This window comes from Xenopus laevis, chromosome 1L (genome assembly GCF_017654675.1).
Source record: "Xenopus laevis strain J_2021 chromosome 1L, Xenopus_laevis_v10.1, whole genome shotgun sequence".
In the NCBI taxonomy this organism is placed as follows: Eukaryota; Metazoa; Chordata; class Amphibia; order Anura; family Pipidae; genus Xenopus; species Xenopus laevis.
The window spans coordinates 25,161,133-25,189,034 of record NC_054371.1 but is presented as its reverse complement, the minus strand read 5'-3'; the positions used below and the strand labels follow the sequence as shown (position 1 = coordinate 25,189,034).

Below are 27,902 nucleotides of genomic sequence, written 5' to 3'. Positions count from 1 at the left end.
ATTAAGGTCCCATAAGGCCCTAATTCATATAAAATTTCAATAAATATTGATAACACAGGCCTGAAGAAAATTTTTCTGTGGGGTCCAGTAATATCTAGTTACGCCACTGACTGTCAAGTCAACCTTTGTCTCATGCGCCAATCCTATGCCCCATATATCCTATGCCCACTTGTGAGCGAGAAGACTGAATTAAGGCTATAACCATCATGGTTATAGGTACTACCCATCCATTCCTGTCTGAGAACTGACAGTGAGTGATGGTCTCTTGAGTCTCTTGTTATACTAGCTGGTCGTTACATAACGTTACTTGCCAGCCAATAGAAATATAGATTCAACTATGTCTACAAATGTAGGTGCTACTTCTTCTGATTAGTATGTAGGCAACCACACATGCACGCATGATAGAACTTTATTTGCTTTAGTAGCCACAGAATGACACTGTCCAGAATTAGACAACTTGTAATCTACAAAAACCCCTAGATCCTTCTCAGTTAAGAAAACGCCCAACAAACTGCCATGTAGTGCATAACCTTGAATTTAATAACATTGAACCTCATTTTCCAGTTTGCTGCCCAGTTTTCCAACTTAGTCAAATCACTCTGCAAAGTGGCAGCATTCTGAATGGAACTTAAAATTCTGCACAATTTAGTATCATCAATACAATTAATAGAAACAGTACTTTCAATGCCCACCTCCAGGTCATTAATAAACAAGTTGAAAAGCAAGGGACCTAGTACAGAGCCCTGCGGTACTCCACTAACAACACTGGTCCAATTAGAAACTGTTCCATTTACCACCACTCTTTGTAGTCTATCTTTTAGCCAGTTCTCTATCCAGGTACAAATACTATGTTCCTGGCCAACAGAAAAACTATAAGAAAAAGTAACTAACATTTTTGCAAAAGTTTTTTTTTACAGGTTTCCCACTAGTTAACCTTACAGAGTGACTCAGCACAGGACATGGGGGCCTAAGGGCTTAAATGTACCAAAAGTTCCCAGGGAAGTCGTGTCACACTGTGTAAGGAAAGTCTCCCTGGTGGCCTAGATTTGAAATTAAAAATAATGTTTGCACTGATCCTCCTGCCGTATTATAGAATGGCTCCCTTCTGTACCTCTCAGAACCCTCTAGATATAAAGTCCAGCAGAGCCCACACAACCTCTTACAAACAAAATGGAAAGGCACAAACACTTATATTTGTCCCTGAATTTGATGAAGCACAGGCTATAGATTTCATTATCATCTTAGCCTTAGCTCCATTACAAAATATTATTGGTCACTATAAAAGGCATGGAGGAGGGGCAGGCAATATATGACTGACAGCTGATTAAACAAGCTTATAAGAGGCATTGATGTTTTCATAAAAAAAATAATTTGGGATTCATGTTTGAAAAGGACTTTAAAGGGATACTGTCATGGGGAAAAAAAATTTTTCAAAATGAATCAGTTCATAGTGCTGCTCTAGCAGTATTCTGCACTGAAATTCATTTCTCAAAGAGCAAACAGATTTTTTTACATTCAATTTTGAAATCTGACATGGGGCTAGACATTTTGTCAATTTCCCAGCTGCCCCCAGTCATGTGACTTGTGCTCTGATAAACTTCAATCACTCTTTATTGCTGTACTGCAAGTTTGAGTGATATCACCACCCTCCCCCCTTTTCCCCCCCAGCAGCCAAACAAAAGAACAATGGGAAGGTAACCAGATAGCAGCTCCCTAACACAAGATAACAACTGCCTGGTAGATCTAAGAACAACACTCAATAGTAAAAACCCATGTCCCACTGAGACACATTCAGTTATATTGAGAAGGAAAAACAGCAGCCTGCCAGAAAGTATTTCTCTCCTAAAGTGCAGGCACAAGTCACATGACTGGGGGCAGCTGAGAAATTGACAAAATGTCTAGCCCCATGTCAGATTTCAAAATTGAATATAAAAAAATCTGTTTGCTCTTTTGAGAAATGGATTTCAGTGCACTATTAACTGATTCATTTTGAATTTTTTTTTTCCCATGACAGTATCCCTTTAATTATAGTTTTTTATGTGTGAGTGACAGGGCCCCATTAATTCACTTCAGTTCTAATTTATTGCATATACAGTAAGTGTGGATCAGTAAGGCACAAATTCCATATAACGCTTCCTACTCCGCGCCTTTCTGTCATTTCTAAAAGCAGAGCGAGTGCCATTTTTCTCCTCCTGATCCTTATCTTGTTCTTGGTAAGTTGCAGCTGAACCCCAGACTATAAAAGGTTAGTGTTGGTGGTAGTAAGCGGTGTCGAACCAGCATTCTATGGTTGCCTTTTGCCCTTCCTTCAGCATAATAACTACCTTGATAGGGGCTGTCCTACTGTCTGCCCACAGCATTCCCCCAAACTCCTCCGACTGCCTTATTCCTCTCCTTGTGCACAATTGTTCCCTTTGGGCCCTTTACCAGTGACCCTCCTTTCTCTACGTCATGGCTGTCAGGACTTCTCCAGTCTCCTATGGATGTCTTTTACCTTTACTGCCTTAGATGGAGGGCATTTCCATGGAAATGGCAGTTAAAGGGGAACTATTGTGAAAATGAAATTGTAATATAAGCTCAAGCATACTGTAATAGGAAACTTTCTAAATACAATCAATTAAAAATTCGGTACTGTTTCTGAAATAATCAAGTTCATCTTCACTTTTCCTCTCTCAGCATCTGTTTCTCTTCATTCTGTCTTCAAGCAAGAGTTGGGATCCAATATATCTTATTAGTGAGCTCATTTTGCTTAGATGTATTAAAGTTCACTCTATTAAAATCCCTAGACATCATGTCTCTCTACATGCAGAATTTGTGCAAAAGTCGGTTATTTTGTTAGATTTTGTTTGTACAGGAATCAGTTATTTGAGTGAGCTCTAATACATCTGCTAGAAAAGGGAACCCCCCTATAAGATATATTGGATCTAACTGTCAATGAATTTCTGACACCCAACTGCTGCATGAAGACAGAATGAAGAGAAACAGATGCTGAGAGAGGAATAGTGAACATAAACTTGATTATTTTAGAAATGATGCAGAATATTTCATTGATTGTATTTAGAAAGTTTCTTATTTCAGTATGCTGGAGCTTGTATTACATTTTCATTTTCGCAATAGTTCCCCTTTAAGAACTTTTAAAAGGCTTATCCAATATTGGTGGTGCTGAGCAGTTCACCTATACTCACTATATGGTATAAGAATTCTAAGCACTGAAAGGTAAAATAATACACAGGAGACTGGATCCCAAGGCAAGACACACAATGATAGGTATAAGGCATCCATCTGCTGAAGGATAAAAGTGGAACAGTCCTGGCAGAGAGAAAAGTGGTCCCACTGTGACTGGGGCTCAGTGGATATTCCCTGTTATACCAGCAGGCCAGCTGGACCCTGGCAGTACTTTTTTTCAATGCAATAACATATGACTAAAATGTCTCAAGTGTAGTGCACTGAAGTATTGGGATTATTTGACCTGGCACATGTACTAACACTAGATTTTTTTCTACTGATGGGACCATAGATAGATATGGAAATGTAGTTACTTCCATCAAATATCTTCCAAGATTTACTGATACAAAACTGGACCAATCCCGGGGCAAAGCACTCTCTCTCTCCGTATTTATGAACAAATGTTTTTTTTATCCATGAGATATGCTTGCGTCCTTGAGCTAAACAAGCAACTGTTCCCTTTGTCTTGCTAATTAGACGATGCACCGGTCTGCTGGGCATGAAAAGCAACAAGTAACAGCTCCACAAAGCAGGTTCCATCAGAACAACTCATACACGGTGATCAGGATGGTATCCTCAAAATGAGACTGATACACAAGCTCCGTTCATCAATATTGCAGGGCCCGTCAAGGCTGGCAGAGAAAGCCTGGCATCAGGTAGCTAGAATATTAGCCCGTTTTTTACAATTGTGGCACTTGCATTATTCATGAATATAACGATGTATGTAACACAACATGTAATGGTCTGACTGGCACATCTATCCATGCCAGGCCTCAATGCAGAACAAAGTTCCAAACAGGAATAAACAATCATTGCAGCATCTCTAATGTAAAAAGTCTAACCTGGCATTCTATCCACTTACTTCTTGCCGGGGCTAAAATCATTTAAGGGCAGATATACATATACCTGAATCTACACCTCTTTAGATGTCAAGTTTTTTACTGCATTTACTCAAAGCTTATTCTTAAGCTGGCCATAGACGCAAAGATCCGATCGTACTAATCATCGTACGGTCGGACTTTCCCATCTCCCGACCTGCCACTAACCATTCCGATCAAATAAAGTAGTAAAAGAACAGATCAGCCGATGTTCTGCCCCTGACAGCAATCGTACGAAAGTTTATGTCCGACCAAAGCTAGTCTTCCACTGAAAATCGTAGGATCGGCAATACATGCAGAGATATTACCCGCAGCCGATAAATCTTTTAACCTGTCCAATCGGCCAATCTCCGCCGGACAAAAAATGTCGCGACTCTCCACACACACACACAGTCCGAAAATCGTACGAATCCTTGATTCGTACGATCAATTTTGCGTCTATGGCCAGCTTTAGGGGGTTATTTATCAAAAAGCTTTGTGAGCTTTTTTTAGACCTTGGATGAACTCACAACTCGAATGGCTTCTAATTTAAAAAAAAACGTTCTCTGTACCCTAGAGAAATGTTAAATACTAAATGATATTTCACACCATCGCAAATAAGGCTGTATCGGGCGCGTGAGCAGCTGTTAACATATGCACCCTAACGTCCCCATCCCTGATTCACAGGCCTGCTGGAGATTACACACATAACTACACAATACCTGGGATAAATAATTCAGCGCAATGACACATTCTCCTCCGAGTGTGAGAAACGACACAACATTATATGTGTTCTGGCAAATGAAATTCCAATGTGCTTAATATTAAGATCAGACTGATAAACAGGGATGGGAGAGGAAATTCAAAGAGAGTAATTGCACCCTATGCACACCCATCACTCAACATATTATCCTTGCCCTTAACTGCTGTGTAATTATGTAACAGATTAGAACCTGTATCTGTTTAGCAACTGCTGCTCGGGCGGTAACAATGTGGTTTAATGGAGCACAGAACACTTACATTCATAGGATAAAAAGGCTGTGTATGTTTACATGTACAGCGGCCAAGTACAATAAAAAAGGCTCTACTCACCTCCACCATAGGAAAACCAATTGCTAATAACCAAACTGCAAAGGTACATTGTGGCCTTGGAGAACACAATCTTGGGCCACATCACTTCCAGCCATACATGGGCTAACCATATAGTACTCACCGGTCCACAGCTCACGGACAGATCCCTTACTAGGGATCATACACATGTATGTGCTTTAGCTCCTCTTTCTCTTTCTCTTGCTCGATGATTGGAAATTTTTCAGCAGATGATCCGAGTTTGAACAGCCCCCCGACTGGAAATATATGCCCCAGATGGTTGTGCAATATCGGCCAAACTGCCACACCAAATATAGGCATACATGGCCCAATTTAGTCTTCGTGCACTTCAGGTGCACTGACATTTAATTGGGGTGTATAGATTGCTGATCACCGAGAACAAGGCTTGGAAGAAAAGTAACGTGTCCAGACAGCTTCCAACAATACAGCAGTACAGTTCAGGACTCACTATAGGGGCATGATTAAAGGAGAACTAAACCCAAAAAATGAATATGCCTAAAAATTTCATATTTTATATACTGAACTTATTGCACCAGTCTAAAGTTTCAGCTTATCAATAGCAGCAATGATCCAGGACTTCAAACTTGTCACAGGGGGTCACCATCTTGGAAAGTGTCTGTGACACTCACATGCTCAGTGGGCTCTGATTGGCTGTTGAGAAGCTAAGCTTAGGGCTCGTCACTAATTATCAAGCAGAAAATGAGGTTGGCCTGTAATATAAGCTGATGCTACAGGGCTGATTATTAAATTCTGATGCTAATTGAACTGGTTTATGTGCTGCCATATAGTAATTATCTGTATTTATTACTAATCAGCCTTATATTGTGACATTTCTATTCTATGTGTACTGTATATTGTGAGTGGGTCCCTAAGCTCAGTAAGTGACAGCAGCACAGAGCATGTGCAGTGAATCAGCAGAAAAGAAGATGGGGAGCTACTGGGGCATCTTTGGAGACACAGATCTTTACTGCTAAAGGGCTGTGGTTGCCTTGGGCTGGTACAGAAGCCCAAAACATAACGTACAACATTTCTACCTACTTCTTTAGTTCAACTTCAGTTCTCTTTTAAGTTAGTGAATTAAGAGCCCTGGAGCCAAGTGCACTAGCATTAAAATCAAGAATTCTCCAGGTACAGTTAACTTCCCCTTGAATCCCTACACTGCCTTTCTAAAAATAAATAAAGTCGATGAATCATACAGTTAGAAGCGCAGAAGTCAGGCTTCTGCTACAATGTTTCAGCAGTTACAACCAGCAGTGCTGAGTATATAAGCATCCAGACAAATACTGCAATTACAAGTACACATGTAAATAGGAAAGTTGCTTAGAACAACCTTTATAAAAAGAACAGTATTTGGGTGGAAAGCCCTTTAAAAATGTGAATTTCTGTAACATTTCATAATAGCAGATGCACAGGAGTGATACATTAATAAGAACAGGTAAGGGATCCGTTAACCGGAAACCCATTATCCAGAAAGCTCCGAATTAATGAAAGGCAGTCTCCCATAGACTCCATTTTATCCAAATAATCCAAATTTTTTATTTAATTATTTTATTTAATTTGCTTTTTCTCTGTAATAATAAAACAGTCGCTTGTACTAACTAAGATATAATTAATCTTTACTGGAGGCAAAACCAGCCTATTGGGTTTATTTAATGTTTACTTAATTTTTAAGTAGACTTATGGTATGAAGATCCAAATTATGGAAAGATCCGATATCTGAAAAACGCCAGGTCCCGAGCATTCTGGATAACAGATCCCATACCTGTACAGCACATAAATAATCCACTTGATACCTAAAGACATACAGGCCCTACAAGTGGAGAACTGTAACTCCTACAAATAACAACATAATCCTGCTGCAATTACTGAACTACGTTGACCATTAATAAATCTATCTGACAACAAAGTGAATTTATCCGGAGCTCCGAGCTAATGAATAGAGTACACATGTAATTATGAATGGCATCTCTTAACTCCATGCCTAATATTCCGGGCTCAGAGAGTCATTTATTATCCAGCTCTACATTGGCCCATTAATTCGCATCAGAAGTACAAAGGTAGTGGTTACCATTATCCAAAGCGGGCAGATGTGAATAATACAGCAGTCAGATCAGAACAAGCACATCAATATAGATTCACTATGCATCTTGCTGAGTTTAAAGCTGCAGCCATTCTGCTGTAAGATGTGACCATTCAGCAATGGCTCTCAGCACCTTGGGAAGTGCTGGCACTGAAACAGTTAAAAATGCAGTCTCCCTAAATTAATTATTAAAAATAACTACTGTTAAATTATTAAAAATCACTCTTGCTGACTTAACTTGGCAGCTTGGAGATGAAACAGTTACCTGGTTGCTAGGGCCCTCTTACCATAGCAACCAGGAAGTGGTTTGAATACCAGAATGGAAAATAAATAAAAAAGGGGTTTTGAGCAGGAAGCTCATAAAATAAATACAAAATACTGTATTAAAAGCACAATACATGTAGCCTCTAGATTAATGTGGTTTCTGGTTACTGGGGTCAGCGACCCTGGCAACTCAACCACATTTTAAATCGCAGGCTGAAAAGGCAAAACATGCACGTACAAAATAAATTTAAAACAAAACAGACCAACTGCAAATTGTCTCAGAAGGGTTACTATGGTGCAGAATAAAAAAAAGTGATGAGGGGGTTGAGATTTACTTGAAGTTTCACCTTTAATAATTGAGCCAAAAACACCATTCAATGTCAGTGGACCTGGTCCCTGCTTCTCCCTCTCTATAGCCAAATTATTAAACCAGATTATATAAAGACATACTGTATATCATTTAGCAGTTTAAAAGCAAAACAGAAAAGAAAATTGTTCAAAAAAAAAAACACCCAAGAAACAAAGGTATGTTGTTTGGCTAATCTTCTTTGCTGATGTTTCAACACCTGCTCATAGGTAATGTAAATATTTATGGAAGGGTGAGAGAATTACAGAGCAGACTCCCAGCATGTGTGGCAGGACAGATATTGAGTAAGATTTAATGTGCTGCCTCTGAACTAAAACTTCTACAAACACCTGAGTAACATAAACCCACTGCTTCTTTTCAAGCCCCCAGTCTATGTGCTTAAATGATCTAAAGCTCAGACACCCCATGCACAGTACATAAATAACTAGATGTTGCCAGGTTATGCAGTGGCTTATGCTCACTTATAGTAAGTAACTCATTCACTATTACAAGCTGCATTTAGTTTCCCACTGTTGCTATTAGCACCATCTCTCCCTACTATACCTGCTATCCCACAGTCACACTCCCTTCCCAGAGACTATTATCCTACTGTTACTATAGGCACCATCTCTCCCTACTATACCTGCTATCCCACAGTCACACTCCCTTCCCAGAGACTATTATCCCACTGTTACTATAGACACCATCTCTCCCTACTATACCTGCTATCCCACAGCCACACTCCCTTCCCAGAGACTATTATCCACTGTTACTATAGGCTCCATCTCTCCCTACTATACCTGCTATCCCACAGTCACACTCCCTTCCCAGAGACTATTATCCACTGTTACTATAGGCACCATCTCTCCCTACTATACCTGCTATCCCACAGTCACACTCCCTTCCCAGAGACTATTATCCTACTGTTACTATAGGCACTATCTATCCCTACTATACCTGCTATCCCACAGTCACACTCCCTTCCCAGAGACTATTATCCCACTGTTACTATAGACACCATCTCTCCCTACTATACCTGCTATCCCACAGCCACACTCCCTTCCCAGAGACTATTATCCACTGTTACTATAGGCTCCATCTCTCCCTACTATACCTGCTATCCCACAGCCACACTCCCTTCCCAGAGACTATTATCCACTGTTACTATAGGCACCATCTCTCCCTACTATACCTGCTATCCCACAGTCACACTCCCTTCCCAGAGACTATTATCCTACTGTTACTATAGGCACTATCTATCCCTACTATACCTGCTATCCCACAGTCACACTCCCTTCCCAGAGAATTTTATCCTACTGTTACTATAGGCACCATCTATCCCTACTATACCTGCTATCCCACAGTCACACTCCCTTCCCAGAGACTTTTATCCTACTGTTACTATAGACACCATCTCTCCCTACTATACCTGCTATCCCACAGTCACACTCCCTTCCCAGAGACTATTATCCTACTGTTACTATAGGCACCATCTCTCCCTACTATACCTGCTATCCCACAGTCACACTCCCTTCCCAGAGACTATTATCCCACTGTTACTATAGACACCATCTCTCCCTACTATACCTGCTATCCCACAGCCACACTCCCTTCCCAGAGACTATTATCCACTGTTACTATAGGCACCATCTCTCCCTACTATACCTGCTATCCCACAGTCACACTCCCTTCCCAGAGACTATTATCCACTGTTACTATAGGCACCATCTCTCTCTACTATACCTGCTATCCCACAGCCACACTCCCTTCCCAGAGACTATTATCCACTGTTACTATAGTCACCATCTCTCCCTACTATACCTGCTATCCCACAGTCACACTCCCTTCCCAGAGACTATTATCCTACTGTTACTATAGGCACCATCTATCCCTACTATACCTGCTATCCCAGTCACACTCCCTTCCCAGAGACTTTTATCCTACTGTTACTATAGGCACCATCTATCCCTACTATACCTGCTATCCCACAGTCACACTCCCTTCCCAGAGACTTTTATCCTACTGTTACTATAGACACCATCTCTCCCTACTATACCTGCTATCCCACAGTCACACTCCCTTCCCAGAGACTATTATCCCTCTGTTACTATAGACACCATCTCTCCCTACTATACCTGCTATCCCACAGTCACACTCCCTTCCCAGAGACTATTATCCCACTGTTACTATAGGCACCATCTCTCCCTACTATACCTGCTATCCCACAGTCACACTTCCTTCCCAGAGACTATTATCCTACTGTTACTATAGGCACCATCTATCCCTACTATACCTGCTATCCCACAGCCACACTCCCTTCCCAGAGACTATTATCCACTGTTACTATAGGCACCATCTCTCCCTACTATACCTGCTATCCCACAGTCACACTCCCTTCCCAGAGACTATTATCCTACTGTTACTATAGGCACCATCTCTCCCTACTATACCTGCTATCCCACAGCCACACTCCCTTACCAGAGACTATTATCCACTGTTACTATAGGCACCATCTCTCCCTACTATACCTGCTATCCCACAGTCACACTCCCTTCCCAGAGACTATTATTCCACTGTTACTATAGGCACCATCTCTCTCTACTATACCTGCTATCCCACAGTCACACTCCCTTCCCAGAGACTATTATCCCACTGTTACTATAGGCACCATCTCTCCCTACTATATCTGCTATCCCACAGCCACACTCCCTTCCCAGAGACTATTATCCACTGTTACTATAGGCACCATCTATCCCTACTATACCTGCTATCCCACAGTCACACTCCCTTCGCAGAGACTTTTATCCTACTGTTACTATAGGCACCATCTATCCCTACTATACCTGCTATCCCACAGTCACACTCCCTTCCCAGAGACTATTATCCCACTGTTACTATAGGCTCCATCTCTCCCTACTATACCTGCTATCCCACAGTCACACTCCCTTCCCAGAGACTATTATCCCCAGTGCTACTATAGACACCATCTCTCCCTACTATACCTGCTATCCCACAGTCACACTCCCTTCCCAGAGACTATTATCCCACTGTTACTATAGGCACCATCTCTCCCTACTATACCTGCTATCCCACAGTCACACTCCCTTCCCAGAGTCTATCCCTGAGCCATAGTTATCTTCCAGATGTTATTATTCTATTATGCTAGCACAGGGACTGTGAAGCTGCATACACCTAGTAGGAAGACAGCTACTGTATGGTGCATAAATATCCTACCCATGCTCTGATATAATTTAAACATGGACCCAGCAACATCTAACAACCTTTCACTGGGAGCTGTAGTCCCGTAACAGCTATGACGCAAATGAACAGTGACTAATTTAGTACATTGCCCATGCATTGCCTGTTCTCATCCCCTGAATATAATGGCACATCCCTGTCCTTCTGGCAGCAGGTACACAGCTCAGCATGGCTGATACTGCATGGCACACACACAACGTCAGTTAAAATCCAAGGATTGTCATTTCATGTTCAAGCCCTGCTGTGACTCAGGATTAACCCTTCCAGTGAGTGAGGGGCTTGTGTAGAATATATACAGTATATATACATTATATTGCTCACTTAAAGAAACAGACGATTAGGAGCACATGTGTGTTGCACTGCAAGCAAAAACTGCATTTGGAACTGATGTGACCAAACCCAACCCATGATAAATTGAAATATCCCACTTGCACCCTCTATCAGGGAATTGTGGGAATTGTAGTTGTAAGGTGAAGGGGCATGTAACTGACATCTTTAAGACAGATATACATACATAATGTCTACATATACCATCTATCTATGCATAGATTAGCCGCCTGCCTGCTACATCATCTATGACCTATCAATCAATTTTTTTTGCACCTTAGAACTTATAAATGAATACAAACACAGATATATGATACATAAACACTAATATCAAAAGGGCAAAGCTGGTCAACGTTTAGCAATACAACACAAGTAGTACAGATGGAGCAAGTTTAGCTACAGTATGTATAGTTTGTGGGTGTTAGTGCTCTGCATGCAGTACAATAGATTGGGCCAATAGATTATAGATGATGATAATAGATAGATAGATAGATAGATAGATAGATAGATAGATAGATAGATAGATAGATAGATAGATAGATAGATGATAGATAGATAGATAGATAGATAGATAGATAGATAGATAGATAGATAGATAGATAGATAGATAGATGAAATATAATAGATAGATTGATAATAGATAGATCTATAGATAGGTAGATAGATATATATATATGATAGATAGATAGATAGATAGATAGATAGATAGATGATCTATAATAGATAGATTGATAATAGATAGATCTATAGATAGGTAGATAGATATATATATATATATATAATAGATAGATAGATAGATAGATAGATAGATAGATAGATAGATAGATGATAGATAGATAGATAGATAGATAGATAGATAGATAGATAGATAGATAGATAGATGAAATATAATAGATAGATTGATAATAGATAGATCTATAGATAGGTAGATAGATATATATATATGATAGATAGATAGATAGATAGATAGATAGATGATCTATAATAGATAGATTGATAATAGATAGATCTATAGATAGGTAGATAGATATAATATATATATATATAATAGATAGATAGATAGATAGATAGATAGATAGATAGATAGATAGATAGACGGAGGAGGGCTATGCAGTGTTTTTAGACTGGACATACAGCAGATCAGTATTTTGCTTGCTATACATGGTTAGTAGATGGAGTTATCATTAGGTAGTATAGGTAGTAAATGGGAAGGGCTATCTACATATTTCGGTGGTGTACTTTTCTAATGTAGATAGAAAGTGATGATGGGGGGGGGCTATGAAACGCAGCCAGGTTTACATATAGCAGATGAGTATTTCTGCTGGCTATATATAGATAGATTAAGCATGCACTGCTATATGACTATGTATGTCTATTCTCAGAGTAGATAGGGTATTATCTGTGTGTATATATATATATATATATATATATATATAATATATATACAGAAATTTGCCAGGACTCCTCTTCCACTTTTTAAATCACTTTATTGCATCACAGAAAAAAAAAAAAAAGACATTCCAGGACTCACGTCCCTTTCTCAAACCATCAAGTATCACAATTGAATGCACATAATAAATAATATATATATGTGTGTGTGTGTGTGCAGAAGTGAGCGGTGCAGTATATAGAGGTTATATATTTATATCATGTAGATGGAGCTAGCTTTGGTATGTATACAGTATATATATATATATATATATATATATATATATATATATATATATATATATATATATATATATATATATATATATATATATAGAGGTCAGTGTAGCCATACCACTGGGGCCAGCTTTGCTATACACATACACATATATATATATAATCTAATACATACACATATATATAATATAATCTAATAGATACACATATATAAAGCTACTGACCGGCACTCATACTGACAGCTCCACTATCCCCGGGCGCACATCCAGCTGTAGATAAATCCAGCTGCCCAAGACACGGGCTGATCCCTCTGTACCTGTTACGCAGCTCCCGCAATAAGGGACCCTCCTTAACATGAAGGGCTCCCCTCCCTCAGGCCAATGCTCCCCGCTCCCTCCTCCTCCTTCTCTGCTTCAGCACCCAACTGATCAATGATCCAGGGACAGCTATAGCGCAGGCAAAGTAGCCCAGCTGCCTCATGGGACGTGTAGTCTCCATACGTCACTTCGCCTATTCCCGTCGCCATTCATGTTCTCTCTGAAACTACAAGACCCAGAAGGCACTGCTCTAGAGCGACTGCAGCCCGCAGCTAGGTGGCGCTGTGGAACATTCTTCAGCTTTAACCCTTTAGTGTTTACATTTTTGTGTCTTTTTTTCCAAGATATCTTACATATGCTGATACAAATGTTACTGTTTGTAAAAGCCCTGATTCTGATGAATCCAACAAATACATATTGGTATCCCACTTTGCTTGTCCACAGGACACCCCAATAATGAAACAGCATTTTGTACAATTTTACCTCAAAACAAAATAGATAAGTGTATCTCTCTGTTAATGTGGTATATCTAACGAAAGAAGTGAAATACCCCCATAAGTTAGATGTTTTTAGAAACAGCATACTTCTAGGTTTTTAGTTGTGGTGTAGTTTTTTCTGTAAATGTAGTCGCCGTCACACAAACCACCATAAAACTCAACAATATTTTTCAAGTTATTTTTTTTTTTCTGAAAGACTATCACAGTCACAAGTCAATTTGAGAAAAAAATCTCCAATAAAAATTTTCAATGAAGCCCGAAAAAATTGTCCTGAACAAAACGATACCACACATGCCGGGGTGCACCTAGAGACGCGGACTCCAAACACCCAAAAGCAGGGCCAATACACAAAGGCAATTTCAGCTGAAAAATTTGGGGCTGCGATCTAAGTGCACACCTTGCAGTTTCCCAGGCTAAACACCCCCTTACCTGTGAAATACCCCTCACAAACCATATATTCCTAGAAGGTGGACTCCTGCAGCTATTCAGGGGCACCACCCTTGCTTTCCCACATGCAGAATTTGGGGCGCAGTGCTCCGTAGAAGTTCACGGTTTGGCTCTTTTTTCCTTTATTTCAGGCTAAAGTTAGATTTCTCCCCAAAATTGCCATGACAACGAAAAAAAAACCTACTAAAAATCAATGTGCAACTCCTCCCAAACAAAATGATACCACACATGCAGGGGGTGCAATTGGGCCAGAGCCCCACCCCCTCAGGGCCACAGTGCAGCTTGCGCACCACTGATTTCCAGGTGGAAAATCGTGTGCGGAGGAGGGTGGGGGGCCTGGCTGCACGTCCCCTTTTAGTTATGTTACTGTCACCAAACACCCTAAAACAGGGGAAATAGATACATTTGGGGCTGCCCTCTAAGTGTACACCTTGCAGTTTTGCAGTCTAAACACCCCTTACCTGTGAAATACCCCACCCCCCCCACAAACTATATAATCCTTGAAATTGCTCACAGCAGCTATTCAGCGGCACCATCCTTTCATGCAGAATTGGGGGTGCAGTTCTCCATAGAAGTTTGCAATTTTAGCCCTTCTGACCCTAACCAGGTTCAGTTTCCCATTCAACCTTTGAGGTTGAAACTGCAAATTCTACGGAGAAATGCGCCCCAATTCTGCATGCAGCAAAGAAAGGATGGCGCCGCTGACAACAATTACCAACATGTAACAAAGGTTTAAAGCTTGCTGGGAGTTACTGTCATTGTCAATGCCAGCGTCGGACTGGGTCCAAGGCTCACAAGGGCTTCAGGCATCCCCACCCCCTCCAGGCCCCCCACCCCAGACGCAACCAAACATTGAGATCAGGGGCAGCAAAAAGTTGTGGGTCGGCAGGGCCCACCGGGTTTTTACCTGATATCTCACCGGCCCATTCTGACCCTGGTCAATGCAATATCGAACTATCAGACTGTAGCGTCTGGGCCCGCCAAGACTGCCACCTGGGGGGCCCACCCTTGTCACCAGCACCTCCACACACCTCAAATCTTGATTAGCTATTGCGGATGCAGTCGCATGGGGGGGGGCACGCTGGTTCCTGCAGTTGCCAGTATGGGGAAACATTTTTTCTCAGTGTCCCACTGGTACAGCCGACCCTGCTTGTATGGCCAGCTTTATAAGGGCTGGTCAAAATAATATTCCAGATCAATATCTGATTGGGACTTGGTCAGACAGTGATAGGGCTGGGAATAAAAATTCAGTTAGTTGAGGACTAGTCATAGATGTGATCCATGGTTATTGTCATATTCCAAAATATTCCAAATTCCCAAATTTGAGTGGGGGCCCTCCCAGATCAATGACGCAAATAGTCACTTTTCTATGGAACAGAACAGAAGCCCCTGTCCACAGATTTGGGGCATCCCCATCAATCAATTTAGTCAATGGACAATGATTGGTTTAAAGGGCATGTAAAGTCTAAAATAGAATGAGGCTAGAAATGCTGTATTTTGTATACTAAATATAAACATGAACTTACTGCACCACAAGCCTAATCAAACAAATAATTTATGCTTTCAAAGTTGGCTACAGGGGGTCACCATCTTGTAACTTTGTTAACCATCTTTGCAAGACTAAGACTGTGCACATGCTCAGTGTGGTCTGGGCTGCTTAGGGATCATCATAAACAAAGCTGCTTGAGTTCTGCATGGCTGGGAAGTAAGGCGGGGGCTCCCCCTGCTGTTCATAAGTATGATTGTTTCCCTGCTCAGCAGTTAGGGACCGTCTGACAATTCCTATCCACAGCAGTAAATGAAGGGAGAATTTCAATGCATACAGTCAGGTTTCTAATAAAAACGGCACACATTTTTTAATTAAAGTATATTGGAGATAGGTTTCTTTTTTTTGCCTTTACATGCCCTTTAAAGAGACAGTAAGTGTCTCTTAATCAAGTAACTTGGTAACGTGTTGTGGAGTTGACGGACCCAAATAATTAGTTTTGCAGGGAGGCTACGGTGAAGTTATTCTAATGGCTGGTAAGTATAAAACAAAGCAAAAAGGCAACAAGGATAGTGAATCAGTGCAGGTGAGTCTTCTTTACTTATGAACACCTCAATCTTTTTAAGCAGCAGCTGCTTTCATTTGCTCCTGTACTCCCCTCTCAAGCAAGCAGCTATTACTTGACATCATGTTTTTAGATACTTATATTACAAACGTATTTAGCACCCGACACCCATATAGACATACGATAACTGAGCTCCCAACAGCAGACATGTGACAGCTACAAGGGAAGTTACAGACTGTAGCTCCCCTTTAATATGGGATATAGGATACTGATAGGTATCCTGATACAGTATAGGATACTGATGGTTGAAACCAATATTGCTCCATTGCAGCTTCATTAGGCAGTGGAGTAACTCTCCTCAAGGCAGATCTTCAGCTTAAAGGGCATGTAAAGGCAAAAAAATTAAATCCCATTTTTACTTTCTTTAATGAAAAAGAAACCTATCTCCATTATACTTTAATTAAAAAATGTCTACCGTTTTATATGAAACCTGACTGTATGCAATGAAATTCTCCCTTCATTTACTGCTGTGGATAGGAATTGTCAGACGGTCCCTAACTGCTCTGCATGGAAACAATCATACTTATGAACAGCAGGGGGAGCCCCCGCCTTACTTCCCAGCCATGCAGAACTCAAGCAGCTTTGTTTATGCCGATCCCTAAACAGCCCAGACCACACTGAGCATGTGCACAGTCTTGGTCTTGCAAAGATGTATAACAAAGTTACAAGATGGTGACCCCCTGTAGCCAACTTTGAAAGCATAAATTATTTGTTTGATTAGGCATGTGGTGCAGTAAGTTCATGTTTATATTTAGTATACAAAATACAGCATTTCTAGCCCTATTCTATTTTAGACTTTACATGCCCTTTAATGTGATCTCAGAGGATGCTGGGAGTTGTACCCCACAAGTGGGAAATCCTTGTATACAAAATACAAAAACATGGGTGCAGTGACAACAACATCTGTTCTGCAAGTGGCCTTTATACTAAAGTGGAAAACGCTGTCCGCTGGCACCTACACGGCATTATTAAAATTAGCCCTTGTAAATCCGTAGCTGTGGAGTGGCATCTAATGATGTAAATGCTTCCAGTGTCAAGTTGCTGTGAATGTCAGAGTCCCTCCTAGCGGGGGCATTAGCTTCAGGCGGTGAATTTGTCACCACATGGGCGACTATGTGAAGCAGCCGAGTGTTAGATGCCACAGCTGGGATGGGAGTTGCACCCTATCCCAAATAACAGAGGTCATCCCAGTAAAAATAGACTCTCGGAGAGCGGCAACAGAACTGACGGAATCAGACAGCCACAAGGGGAACACAGCAGGGTCCTTATTTCTGGGGAGATATACAGGGGTGGGCTTTGGGGTGTGTCCCCTCCTGTATGTGGCAGTAGAGACCAGGGGCATAACTACAGAGAAAGCAGAACCTGCGGCTGCAGGGGGGCCCAGGAGGTATAGGGGGCCCTAATTAATGAACAATTTCAACATGTTGGTAAAACAGGACAACCTCTGGACATATTGGGGGCCATAAAATTAATTTCCTGTGGGCAGTAGCGTAACTAACAGGGGAGCAGGGGGTGCAATTTGGCCAGGGCCTGCACCTCCTCAAGGCCCCCCGGCAGCTTGTGAGCCACTTATTGCGGCTGGCGGGAAGCCCGGCTGCGTGTCCTGCCCCCCTTTAGTTATGTTGCTGCCTGTGGGGCCCAGTAACATCTGGTTACTCCACTGGTGGAGACAATTTTAGGGTAGTGTAGAAATGATATAGATTGTGCATATCCAACCTCCAGCTGTGTTTGAACCGCAACTCCCTGCACCCCCTAGTCTTCACATCATCTTTTCACTTATGTTCCTCATATCATCACTGTGTCTCAGCTTCTTTTGATACCACCCACTTCCACTGGCATCTCCCACCTGAAACCCTTTTCTCTTGCTGTTCCTTATCTCCGGAATTCTATGCCATAATTCCTTGTCAGGAACCCTCAGCCTGTCAATCTGAGCTCATGTCCTACATCTTGGAGCATAGTAGGACATGACCTGACCCCCTCTCCCCAGTGAATGGCTGCACTGTTATTGTACTGTATGAAATGCACAGCTGTGTATATACAAGAAGTGTACAATCATTCATACATAGGAACCAGCACAAGGCACATTATTAGCCTTAAAGGGAAACTGCCACTATTACAGAAATCTACAGATATCACAGATATGGAATAAATCTGTTTTGTTTTTTTTATTTCTTAAAGTTGTTTATCAGTAACGTAACTAAGTGGCGGCAGGCTGGGACCCCGCTCCTGATGCAGTTTTCCATGTGCCTTTGCTTCAGCCCCAAGGAGGTGTGGACTCGGGTGCAATTGCACCCCCTGCAGCCCCGGTAGTTACACCCCTGTTGTTTATATATTTAATGAGTTCCTAGTGGCGTAACTGGTATGCGCCACGCCCCCTGCAAAAAAATCTTTGACGGGGCCTGGCACAAGACAATCACTGCTCGCCACCGCCTGCCTACTTCCCGCCCTCCTGCCTACTCCCGCCCACAGCCGGGACTCTCCCACCCCCGCTAGTCCAATCTGTTGCCTGCCTGTGCCCTTCCTCCCTGAAGTCCCTGCTCAAAGTTATATGTGAGGTTGGGGAGGGATTCTTTACAACTATTGAGGAAGTGAACCTTGTGGTCCAGGCCCCCTGTTCCCCGGGCCCCCTCGCATCCATGGGGTCTGCTTCCTCTATAGTTACACCACTGTAAATTCCTCAACCTAACATTTCTCTTTGGCTCTCTCGTGTTGTCACTGACAGATTTCCTTTGCTGCCATTGGCTGATTCCAGCATAAGTAAACAATTTGCATTGCACCACTGACACACAGCATGGTAAGCCATTTATATGTCATGAATTGTAGGCAAATATAACACAAATCAAATCCTCATAAGTGATCATTATTTTTATTATTATTATTATTATTATTATTATTACAAACATTTCCATCTCTGATGTGACTTTTCTATACAGGCATTTATCTAAAAAAGTACATCTTAGGAGGGAGCTAGATAGGCTGTCCTTGCATGGTTGGAACTTCAATATAACAGTACAAACATCTCATCTGTACTGCTCATCTGTTATGTATTTACACTCTCTTGATTTTACGGAATGTGTACACAGGTCTTTGCTGAGCTTATACTTGTGTTAAAGGGGTATTACATTTCTAGATGATCCTCTTGAATCCTTGGCTTTGAAATTGACACAGCTGGAGGAAACTTCAAGGCACATGGGTGGTATTTAGCAACACACTTACAGCTCCCACCGATATCCAGAATGATTGGTCTTCTTTGCCAGGGGAGGATGGGGAATTCTGGGAAAATATGGCAGTTACATGTACAAATGAGTTGTAGGAAAATGAATTACCCTTTCAAATATTACATAGGGGACCTGATGCAAACGGAATGTCAAATATTGGCCAACTGTCGAGAATTCATGGATCATATAGTAACAGGTAGTTGTCCTACCTAAATCATGTGCAAACCAAATGTTCTGAGCCTCAGAATGGACCGAACATAATGAAATCATTGTCACTGCTGGCCAAAGGCTGTTTATTGGTTGTTGTGTGAGTTGTAGTTTTTATTTCCAGCTATCCTTATTATTGGGGAATAACAGAGCCCCAAGATTGGGGAGCTGTACTGCTTTAGGGATCCTCTTTTCAGTGGTCGTGCAAGTTTGGGTGACAAACGGGTCCCGCAGGCAGGGCCACCATCAGAAATCATGGGGCCCCACATAACAAAATTTCTTGGCCCCCCCTCACCACACCTCTCCTAACTATGCCCCTCCCCTAACCACGCCCCTCCCACCAGTACAAAGGTCACACGGCCGTTGTGTGACTGCATGGCTGTGTGTGGGTCCCCTGACCCTCCATGCGGCCCCTGACTCACATTGACCCCTGGCCACCAACGTAGCTTCTTAGCATCTCCCAGAACTGGTCAGAGGCCCATGCTGGGGGTTAGGGGCCCATGCTGGGCCTGGGGGTTAGGGTCCCACACTGGGGGTCAGGGGCCCGCACCTGGGGTCATGAAGAGGCCAGGCAATCCAGTTAACTGCGGTGCAGCCGGGCCCCCCTTACTGCTGAGAATCCTCCGGGCCAGGGAGGACTGTCCCCCCTGTGACCCCCTGATGGCGGCCCTGGCCGTGGGTATCAGGCTGGAGCGCACATCACTACATGGAAGGGACTATGTACAAACACAGTGATGTCACGGTCTGTAAGGTCACTAAATTGCATTCATATCTTTCACCTGGGACAGGTTTGCTGCTGGCTCCCGTTGAGTGAGCTGGAGACCTTAGACTGTAAGCTCCACTGGGGCAGGGACTGATATGAATGATGTGTAATCCCTAGCGATAGGCAAATTTATTCAGCAGGCTTAATTCGCTGCGAATTTCCGGTGAATAAATTAATGAAATTGCAACAATTCTGACACTGGATTGCACGCACGCCCATTGACTTTAATATATTTGGACAAAATAGGCGGACGTCAAATTGTCGCCGGCGTTGGAATTGTCACCTGCGTCAATTTTGATGCCAGTGAATTGATGCCAGTATAAAAAGTCCAGTATCGAAAATTTTTTGCTGTTACATAAATTTTTCTGGAAATAGATGAATTTTTCAGCGAAGTGAAACGGGACAAATTTGCCCATCACTAGTAATCTCTTTGCATTGCTACTTAAACTATTTAAAGGGGTATTTCACATTTAAGTTAACTTTTAGTATGTTATAGAATGGGCAATTCCCCAGCAATTGTTTTTTATTATTTATTTTCTGTAAAAAAAATACTATTGCTCTATGAGGCCACAATTTTATTGTTCTTCCTGCTTTTTTATATTTAGCTTCCTGTGCCTACTATTCATGTTCTAGCCTCTTACTGAAAGCATTGCCTGGTTTATAGGGCAAACAAGACCCTAGCAAGGAGAGAGCTGCTGAATTATCAAACTGTAGAGCTGCTGTAAAAATAACTGAAAAACCAAAAAAATACAAAATGAAGACCAACTGCATATCACTCTCTAGTCTACATCATATTAAAGTTAATTAAAAAGTAAACAACCCCTTTCTAAGGATAAGAAGGATCTTTTAATTTGAATAATTTGGAAGATGTTTGAAGTTTCCACTAGGTGGCGCTACTGTAGTGAAAAATACAGTGTTATGGCAGGAACTGTAACTAGTGCACTCAATTTATAGAGGACAGCATCATTGTATACAGTATTTGGAAATATTAAGTGATATTTGAGTAATATACTGTTAAATACAAACACAGAAATATACAGCATACTGGCTTGTGCCCCCGCCAGAACCGATTAATGTACATTAAACAGACACTTTTCAAGTTGTGTAGATGTAGCCTTCATTTCTTCCATTCTTCTCTTTTTATCTGATTTTCACTTTTGTTTGACCCAAATTAGTCCAAATTCTAAGAAATCAATAAAATACTGTACGTAGCATATGGGGATTTCTGTAGTTCACTAGGGATTCATTTCATACTTTTTTTGTAGTTAAAAATGTATATAAAAACTGCAAAAAAAAAAAGCACTGCTGGTGCTGAAAAAAAATCCCACTACAATATTTGATACAGAACATCTTAAAACATGGCTCCTTCTTTTGCCTGGAAGTATGAGAAGGGTTTGGGGGTGGCAGAGAGAATGGCTGTATGGGGTGTTACATCAGGGGAAACAATATAAAATCCTCCTTGGAAGCAGAGCTGCCACTCTCCTGAAATCACCAGTAAATAATAGGGATGCACCAAATCCACTATTTTGGATTCGGCAGAATCCCTGAATCCGAATCCTAATTTGCATATGCAAATTAGGGGCAGGAAAGGAAAAAGTGGAAGAAATTCTTCTTTTGTGACAAAAGTCAAGTGATTTCCCTACCAGTCCCCCGAATCCTGCTGAAAAAGGCTGAATCCTGGCCGAATCCCAAACCGAATCCTGGATTCGGTGCATCCCTAGTAAATAAATGTATGAACCGAAAAAAGGCAATAAAATGAGAAGCACATGATTAAGATTGATGTGTGCTACAACCCCTGCCACTAGGAATGGTAACACAAGGGATCGCCTTGTTTCGCCCGCGTCAAATTTTTGGCGAAGCGAAAATTCCCCATCCCTGCCATATGGTAATGAAATAAATCTAGTACAGGTATGGGACCTATTATCCAGAATGCTTGCGGCCTGGGGTTTTCTGGATAAGGGATCTTTCCATAATTTGTATCATTAAACATTAAATAAACCCAATTAGAATTGTTTCGCTTCAAATCAGGATTAATTCTATCTTAATTGGGATCAAGTACAAGCTACTGTTTTATTATTATAGAGAAAAAAGGAAATCAATTTTAAAAAGCTGAATTATCTGATTAAAATGGAGCCTTCCCGTAATTCGGAGTTTTCTGGATAATGGGTTTCCGGATAACGGATCCCATACCGGTATTTTGTATCACCTTATGGCTTTGTATTTATTTTCCATAGCACATTCATCCTATCCATGAGCATAAATGGGATCAGAAAATCCAGAGAGAGTTGAAAGAAATGGGGTCCTTGTGCCTGTGGCTACGGAGGGAATGGGTTGATAATGGGGTTCTATTGAAAGATTTAAGGAGACAGATTGATACAGACGGCCGGGCGGCAGGCTTTTCCTCTGAGGGTTTGCACTAATTCTTCCCTAAAGGTGGCCATACACGGGCCGATAAAAGCTGGCGACAGACCAAGTCGGCAGCTTATTGGCCCGTGTATGGGGGCCCCCGACGGGCTTCCCCGATCGAGATCTGGCCGAAAGTCGGCCAGATCTCGATCGGATGGGGTTAAAAATCCCGTCGGATCGCGGCCGCATCTGTTCGTTGATGCGGTCCCGCGATCCGACCGCCCGTTTGGCGAACGCTAGGATCCGATCGTTGGGCCCAAGGGCCCACGATCGGATCAGCCCGATATTGCCCACCTCAAGGTGGGCATATCGGAGGGAGATCCGCTCGTTTGGCGACATCGCCAAACGAGCGGATCTATCCGTGTATGGCCACCTTAACTCTCTATTTGGCCTGGGAGTGAGATAAAGGAGCGGATTCCTTTCCTGTTGGTGGAGACAAACCTGCAATATTTCTTTCTCAGCTGGAAGTGGAAATGCTGACACGGCTTGTTATGGAGAATGGAGCCAGAAAAGCTCACAATTTAATATCACGGCAGCCTCAGACATTGCCTAATGACTCTGCCGAGCAGGCTTACTTTGTGCTAAGGTAAATGCAAGTGCTGTATTTTGGAGTATTCTGGATAATGGGTTTCTGGATATAAACTCCTGTAGCCGCAGTTAGTGATGAGCCTCTCATCAGTATAGTTCTTCTGAACAGTGTCGGACTGGCCCGGCGGGACACCGGGAAAAAACCCGGTGGGCCCCGACCCTCGTGGGCCCCCGCCGGGCCAGGCCCCCTCGACCGATATCTTGTTTTTTGAGGAAAAAAAAAAAATCTTCGTCGATGCGCAGTGTGCGCATGCGTGCAGACGCAGCGCCGTGCGCGCATGCACACAGAGGGTGCCACCGTGTGCGCATACACACTGAAGCGCGCCGCACGGCGCGTTGCAGCAGGGGGACGGTGGCCTGTAGGGGGGCCCTGGACTGGAGTCCCGGTGGGCCCCGGGCCCCCCAGTCCGACCCTGCTTCTGAACACAGGCAGGGTAGTATTTATATAGATCAATCAGAAGAAAAGTTGAAGTGCAGGACAAATCCACGGCATTAGTCTTAGGGGGTTATTTACTAAACTCTGAATGCCAAAATCACAAATCACGAATTTTTCGTAATTTATTAAACCCCAAAGATGGAAAAGTCAGAATCAGAAAATCCGGCATCTCAGACCTGTCGAGGTTGCATATAAGTCAATGGGAGTAGTCCCAAAGATTTTTTTGATGTGCGCTGGGTTTCGTGCAATACCCCAAAGTTTTCGGGTGAAAATCCAATTTTTTTTCCCGCAAAGCAAATTTCGGGAAAACGTAATAGTAAATAAGTGCATAAAACCCGAGTGGATTTGATCGGAGTTTGTAGCAGAGAGATAAATTCAGACTTTGATAAATAATCCCCTTAGACTGCAAATATTCTTTATTTGGGGATATGAAAACCACTAGATGTTTCAGACTAGGCTCTTTATCAAGTGTGCAGGAACATACAAACTATGAGCATTTAAACACTCTGGGGCTCATTTTACAACACTGGGCAAATTTGCCCATGGGCAGTTACCTATAGCAACCAATCAGTGATTAGCTTTTTGAAGCCAGCTGCAAGTAGGACAATGAATGCAGCAATCTGATTGGTTGCCATGGATTACTGCCCATGGGCAAATTTGCCCAGTGTTGATAAATGATCCCCTCCATGTCCTTTCACCTGACATTGTGGGTAAGTCATAAAGTGACAACAATTGGACTAATTCTCAGTGACTGGGTTACACAGGTGCAACATAAGCACCATACATACTGTAAAGTCCAAATAAGGTCCATTTCTATGTGAAACATCCATGTGCAATAGATAGTTCATACCAGATTTACTAAACAAACTTCGCACCACTTCGCCAGGCGCAAATTCGTTACCACTACGTTAATACACTAAAATCCAAAGTTTCGTCCTGGGTGTTGAACGCTGGTGACTTTTCGCTAGCGATACTTCTTCAGTGCGAACTTTTCATAGCGAAGATTCGCTAGAGTTCGTTTATGCCTAGTGATGAGTCGCTAGTGATCTTACGCTTAGGTCAATTTGAATAGGGCGGGTACTTTAAAGTTGTATGGACGTCTTTATTATACTGTAAAATGAATGTTCTATGGCCCTCAAATGTCCAAAAATTTCAAGTTGGGACTTTTGCAGGCAATCCCGCTTAAAAAAGGAAAAGTCGCCAGCGATTTTTCAACTTTTAATGCATTTTCGGCAGACAGGATATGATGTCACTGACATAAGATTGAGGAAGATCTAACTTCATTTTAGCAGTTCGCCTGGTCTAAAAGTGGCGGAGTCAACTCTGGCGAAAGAGGTAACGTTCAGTAAAATCCGCACTTTAGTGAATTTGCGAAGCAATGTCTATTTGCCTGAGAGAAAAGTCGCCTGGCGATAGACTGCGAACACTAGCGATGGTCTCTTTCACTAGCGAATTGTCATCTTCGCCTGTTAGTGAATTGGCAATGTCCCTGCGAGTGTGATTGTTGGCAAAAAGTCACTAGTTTTAGCCACTTCACCCTTTAGTAAATCTGCCCCCAAGTGTCCATTCTAGAGTCCAAAATCTCCATCTCCACATGAGACTGGGACATTATTTCATTAGTTGACTCTAGCCTGTGTGTGTGAAAAGAAACTGCCGTTAAGCCTATCCAGGCACTAACTTTGGAAACTATGTTACTGATGTAGAAATTCATTACAACATTGTTGCTTTACATATTATTAAACCATTGTTACTTTTCATGTTATTAAAGTTACGTTAAACAGTTAAAAACTCTTTAGGGCAAGGCCAGACGCGGTGTTTTTGCGATGTTTTTACATTGCGTTTTTAAAAAAGAACAGCCAGGCGTAAATACGCCACTGAAACCACATGCGACCGTCAACATGCGTTATTCAGCACGGACGATTCTTTTCCCAACACGCACTTCTCATTGTTCTCATTGAGAATTTGGACGCCATATTTAAAATACGCTGCGTATTTACACAAAGTGTGGTTTCAAACATGCAGATCCCATGGAGTCTATTGATTTGGTCGTTTCTTGACATATTGGTGTTTCTGCCAAAAAAAACGCCAATACTGGCGTCCTGCGGCGAATTTCAGCTTGCAAGCACCCTGTGTGAATTGCCATAGTGCGTTTTCCATTAGTTTCAGTGGTAGTGCATTTTATGCATATTTATGTCTGGCTGTTCTTTTTTAAAAACGCAACGTAAAAACGCCACAAAAACACTACGTCTGGCCTTGCCCTTAGTATTTATATGGAGAGTACGGGCGGAGGGAAAGAAGCAGCTCCCTTCGTGGCTTATGTCCATTTATTTACACTTAGAACCCTTCTCCCCCCATTGGTAAATGAAGAACAGTATTACAATAAATATGCAGCTTCCTAATAAAGTTGCTTTGTGCTCAGTGACCCCCAGTGGAACCTACGAGTAAGTGTCCCACCAGACATGAAACGCGTTAGGCTGTCTCCTAATAAAGTAGATTTTTATTTTATAACTACTTATTCATTAACTTTTTGAGACGTTCGTGCAACTTTCTAATTTAATTTTGTACACCCTGTGACTGGGCTATATGTGATGTGTGGGCCGACCCCATACCTGCGGGTAGGGCGAATTCAGGCCGACCTCTCACGATTCTTCGAGTATGGCGGGCGGGTGTGGGTTGAGCTCTTCTCCTGCTCTCCCTGCCCACCACCATCAAAGGCCTGCTTCTGACTTCCGGGTTCGTCTTGTATAGACCCTGCGCCTGCTCACCCCACCCCTTTTGTGACATCATCGGCGGGGCAGGGCGGCGCGGGTCTATAAAAACATCCCAGAATTGCGGATTTGGGCGCGGGCCAAGGGAGAGCGGGTTAGGGTCAGGGTAAGTAAACGAAACACAGGAACAATAGATTTTGAGAACAGCAAAAATGCAACTTCCATTAAAGTTGTTTTCTGGTTGCTGGGGTCAGTGACCCTGGAAACCATCTGGGATTAAAATGAAGGCCAGATTTAAATTGCCTTAGAATATTAATGCCTAAATTTTAGAAAATGTGATTTTAAGGTGAATCTGCCACTGAGAATTTAACCTAAACGAACTGTCAGCGGTTCCTTGCGAGGCTGCCTATCAGCAGTATTCTGGCAGCACTTCCTTTCCTGTTTATCCAGGGCACTTCCAGGAACCATGTGCTGACTTGCTGAGTGCAGAGATTTCAGAACAATGTCTGGATGTTCAGATTGTGCGATGTGACTCGTGAACTCTCAGCCTTGCTCAGCTGACCTGCACACATGAATCATACGCAACAGGAAAAAATGCCCTATATATTCAGTTCCACTGTAATCCATATCCATACCTCCCAACTGTCCTGTTTTTCTTGGGACAGTCCTGATTTTGATAGCGCAGCCCGCAGTCCCAGATTGTTACCGAAATGTCCCGACTTTCTCTTGGATCTCCTGTACTGAACAGCCAGAAAAAGATACAAAGTTTTTAAAACTTAATTTGCTTTTGGCAGAGAGCCCGGAATACATGGCAGGTGCACTTAGATATTTTTGTAACAATTTAGGATAAACAAAGAAACAATTGTAACAATTTAAGATAAGCAAAGAAACAATTTTAACAATTTAAGATAAGAAAAAAAAAACAATTGTAACAATTTAAGATATGCAGGTCTATTGGAGAAACTGTGACTTGCAGCTTAAATGGCAATTTACCTTCATTAGTAAAACTGTAATAACACATAAAACCCACAGAAATATGTTAACATTTTTGTAACCTGCCAAATTTTTTAAA

General features: G+C 42.1%; 1 protein-coding gene across 2 annotated transcripts in view; it reads right to left on the bottom strand.

Annotated features, from left to right (window-relative positions):
- Positions 1-13,561, bottom strand: part of ablim2.L (actin binding LIM protein family member 2 L homeolog) — a 128,134-nt gene extending 114,573 nt beyond the window's left edge. Inside the window, exon 1 of one of the 2 annotated variants that reach the window (XM_041581538.1) lies at positions 13,357-13,561. In XM_041581538.1, the coding sequence (XP_041437472.1) occupies positions 13,357-13,366 (10 nt within the window). In that variant the 5' untranslated portion in view covers positions 13,367-13,561. 2 annotated transcript variants of the gene reach the window in all.
- Between the last annotated feature and the right edge of the window lie 14,341 nt (positions 13,562-27,902).